Source organism: Pygoscelis adeliae, unplaced genomic scaffold (assembly GCF_000699105.1).
Source record: "Pygoscelis adeliae isolate BGI_AS28 unplaced genomic scaffold, ASM69910v1 Scaffold31, whole genome shotgun sequence".
NCBI lineage: Eukaryota > Metazoa > Chordata > Aves > Sphenisciformes > Spheniscidae > Pygoscelis > Pygoscelis adeliae.
The window spans coordinates 1,926,962-1,929,416 of NW_008824233.1; the positions used below are offsets into that span (position 1 = coordinate 1,926,962).

The 2,455-nt window shown below is 44.1% G+C and overlaps 1 protein-coding gene across 1 annotated transcript in view; it reads left to right on the forward strand.

The window, feature by feature from the left end:
• The first annotated feature begins 261 nt into the window (after positions 1 to 261).
• Positions 262 to 2,455, forward strand: part of METTL14 (methyltransferase like 14) — a 24,862-nt gene continuing 22,668 nt past the window's right edge. Inside the window, exon 1 of the mRNA XM_009334943.1 lies at positions 262 to 306. Coding sequence (XP_009333218.1) covers positions 262 to 306 — 45 coding nt within the window. The remainder of the gene's footprint in view (positions 307 to 2,455) is intronic.

Genomic DNA, 2,455 nt, shown 5'->3' on the forward strand with positions numbered 1-2,455 from the left:
TATAAAAACAGGATGAGAAAACAACTGGCTTCATAAATCTGAAGGGAAAAATCTGGATAATGAATCAGAGTTGCAGGCAGCTCAACGAAGCCATTAGTTACAAAAAAAAAGGAAAGCTGCACTGAGATCCCTGAACAGGTCGGTAGCCTACAGCACATGCTACATCATGTTTGTATTTCACACAGCGTTGGTAAAGGCTTCATCTGCAGCTGAACACCTAGTTCGGGGAATAGCCATTCAGGAAGGAGTTGACTCGATTAGATGAGATCCCAGGAGGCAGAAGGATCGGAAGTGCAGAACAGCAAGGTGAGAAGAAATGCGACGGCGGTCTTCCCGGACACTAAGGGCTGTTGCAGAGGAGAAGCGGATAAACTTCTGCATGCTCATGGCAAGCAGTATGAAATGCATTTCTCTTGCTGTCCATATGGAATAGAGGTTATAAATTCCAGCAACGCATATTTAGACTGGAGACTAGGAAGAAAAAACTGAATGTAAGTACCACGAAGCTCCGGTATGGATTGCCCAGGGAGGCTGATGCATTTCCAGCGCTGCGCATTTGTAGGTTTGACACCACGTCAGGGATGACACCAGGATATGAGGCTGGATTAGAGGATTCCATTCTTTTTTGATGATTCCATGATAAGGTTCAAGGCCACAGAAAATCAGGATGTAATCAAAACACCAATATCAGTGATCAAACCCAAACCTATAGATTGGCTTATGGTACAGTACATGTGCGTGTGTAGCTCTAGACTCCAGACAGGCAGAATTTGGCCTGATACTTATCTTAACAGAAAAAAACTGACCACCGACTGCATACAAGGTTCAGAGAGCCAGAACCACAGCATGCGCAGAGAAGAAGAAAGGCGAGGAGCATTCTGCAAAAATTTTATTTTGAAACTTTTTACTTTGAAACAGTGTATGTATGTAGCGTAACATCTTTCCTGGTGTTTGTAAAGATTAGCTCGTCTTAGCAACCAGTTCTAAAAACGGAGCGCAGGCTCACACAAACTTCATCATATCACATCCAGGAGGAAGTGATTGTGTTACTGTGCAGGGACTTCTACTGTATTCATTACAGCCAACAGTATCAAAGGGGCGTGCAGTAGTATGCCATGAGATAGCATTTCTTTTTCCATAACATTTCCATAGATAGGACAGGATAACTAGTAATGTATTCCCTAAGGAGATAAAAACCCACCTCTTGGTATTTTGGGTTTTTAACATTTAAAAGTGCCATCATTTTTCTAGGACGTTCTATCACTGAGAAATGCGAGTAGCTGGAAAGTTTCTGCGTTCGTCTGCACTGCTCTGAGTTCCTTCTTTTTGCGCATCTTTCTCAGTTTTAAGTTTGACCTGCATAATGTCATTGACATGTATACCATATATACCATGTGGAAAAAAAAAAAGAGAATAACAGCTTGTATCACAAAAGTGTGGCGGTGTCTGGCACTGATACACCAGCGGAGGAACACCATGCTCCATGTAACAGGGAGCTGAACGTCACTTTTTAGCTCGCGTTGTCCATGTCTTTGGGTCTGACAATTACGGGAAAAATTGGTCTACTTCAGGAGAGCAAACATCAGCATTAATTACAACTGCTTAGATAATTTGTAATGGTTCTTTATTCTTTTCTTGAGTTTCCCTTTGTGAGATGCTAGGAACTGAAGTTTATTGCACAACTTCTGAATCCAGACTGCGGGCCTTTATTTCAATCTTTGTTCTTGTTGTGGTAGGAAGTGCTGTCAGAATGAAAATCGGCACGCAATATAAATTACACACATTCAAAAACAGACAACAAAATACAAGAGGGGGGAAAGAAGGAAGCAGGAAAGAGACCAAAAATCAGATGAAAAATGCTTTGAAGATTTTGCAGAACTCCCTCAAACCCCAACTTTTTAATCAGAAAGATGTAGGCAAAACATAAAGTTTACCCTACGAATAACTGCATTGGACACCGAAAAAGGATGTAAAGGATGTACTAGGGTGAGAGGCGTGTAGGAGAGAAGCAGCATTCTGGCCTCAGGAGAGAACGATGAAGAAAAACCGTTGCATGTAAAACTAAGATTGTGGGCCCCCGAAACGGAACAAATCGCAGTAAGCTGCCGCAGCTGTGCAACGCCCTGGAGAGCAAACCTTGCTGAAAAGAGCTCTCCACGGATTCTGCACGGCCGGCTGCCCGGAGCGAGCGATGAAACTCGTACTGCAGCGGTTGCGTGGAAACGAATTTAACATCTGTACTTGAAAAACACCTAAATTACGGCAAAACGGGTTAGGTAGTCTGCTCATCGACTCCTGAAGAATCTGGAAACCGGATTTCCATCCCTCTGGAGGCCAACACGTCACGCTTCAGAACCGGTTTATCCGTAGGTCAGAGCCATCGAGTTTCGAGCTCGACCGCCGCGTTCCCACCCCGGTCGCCCCCAAGCACGGCAAGCCGTCGCTGTGAAGGGGA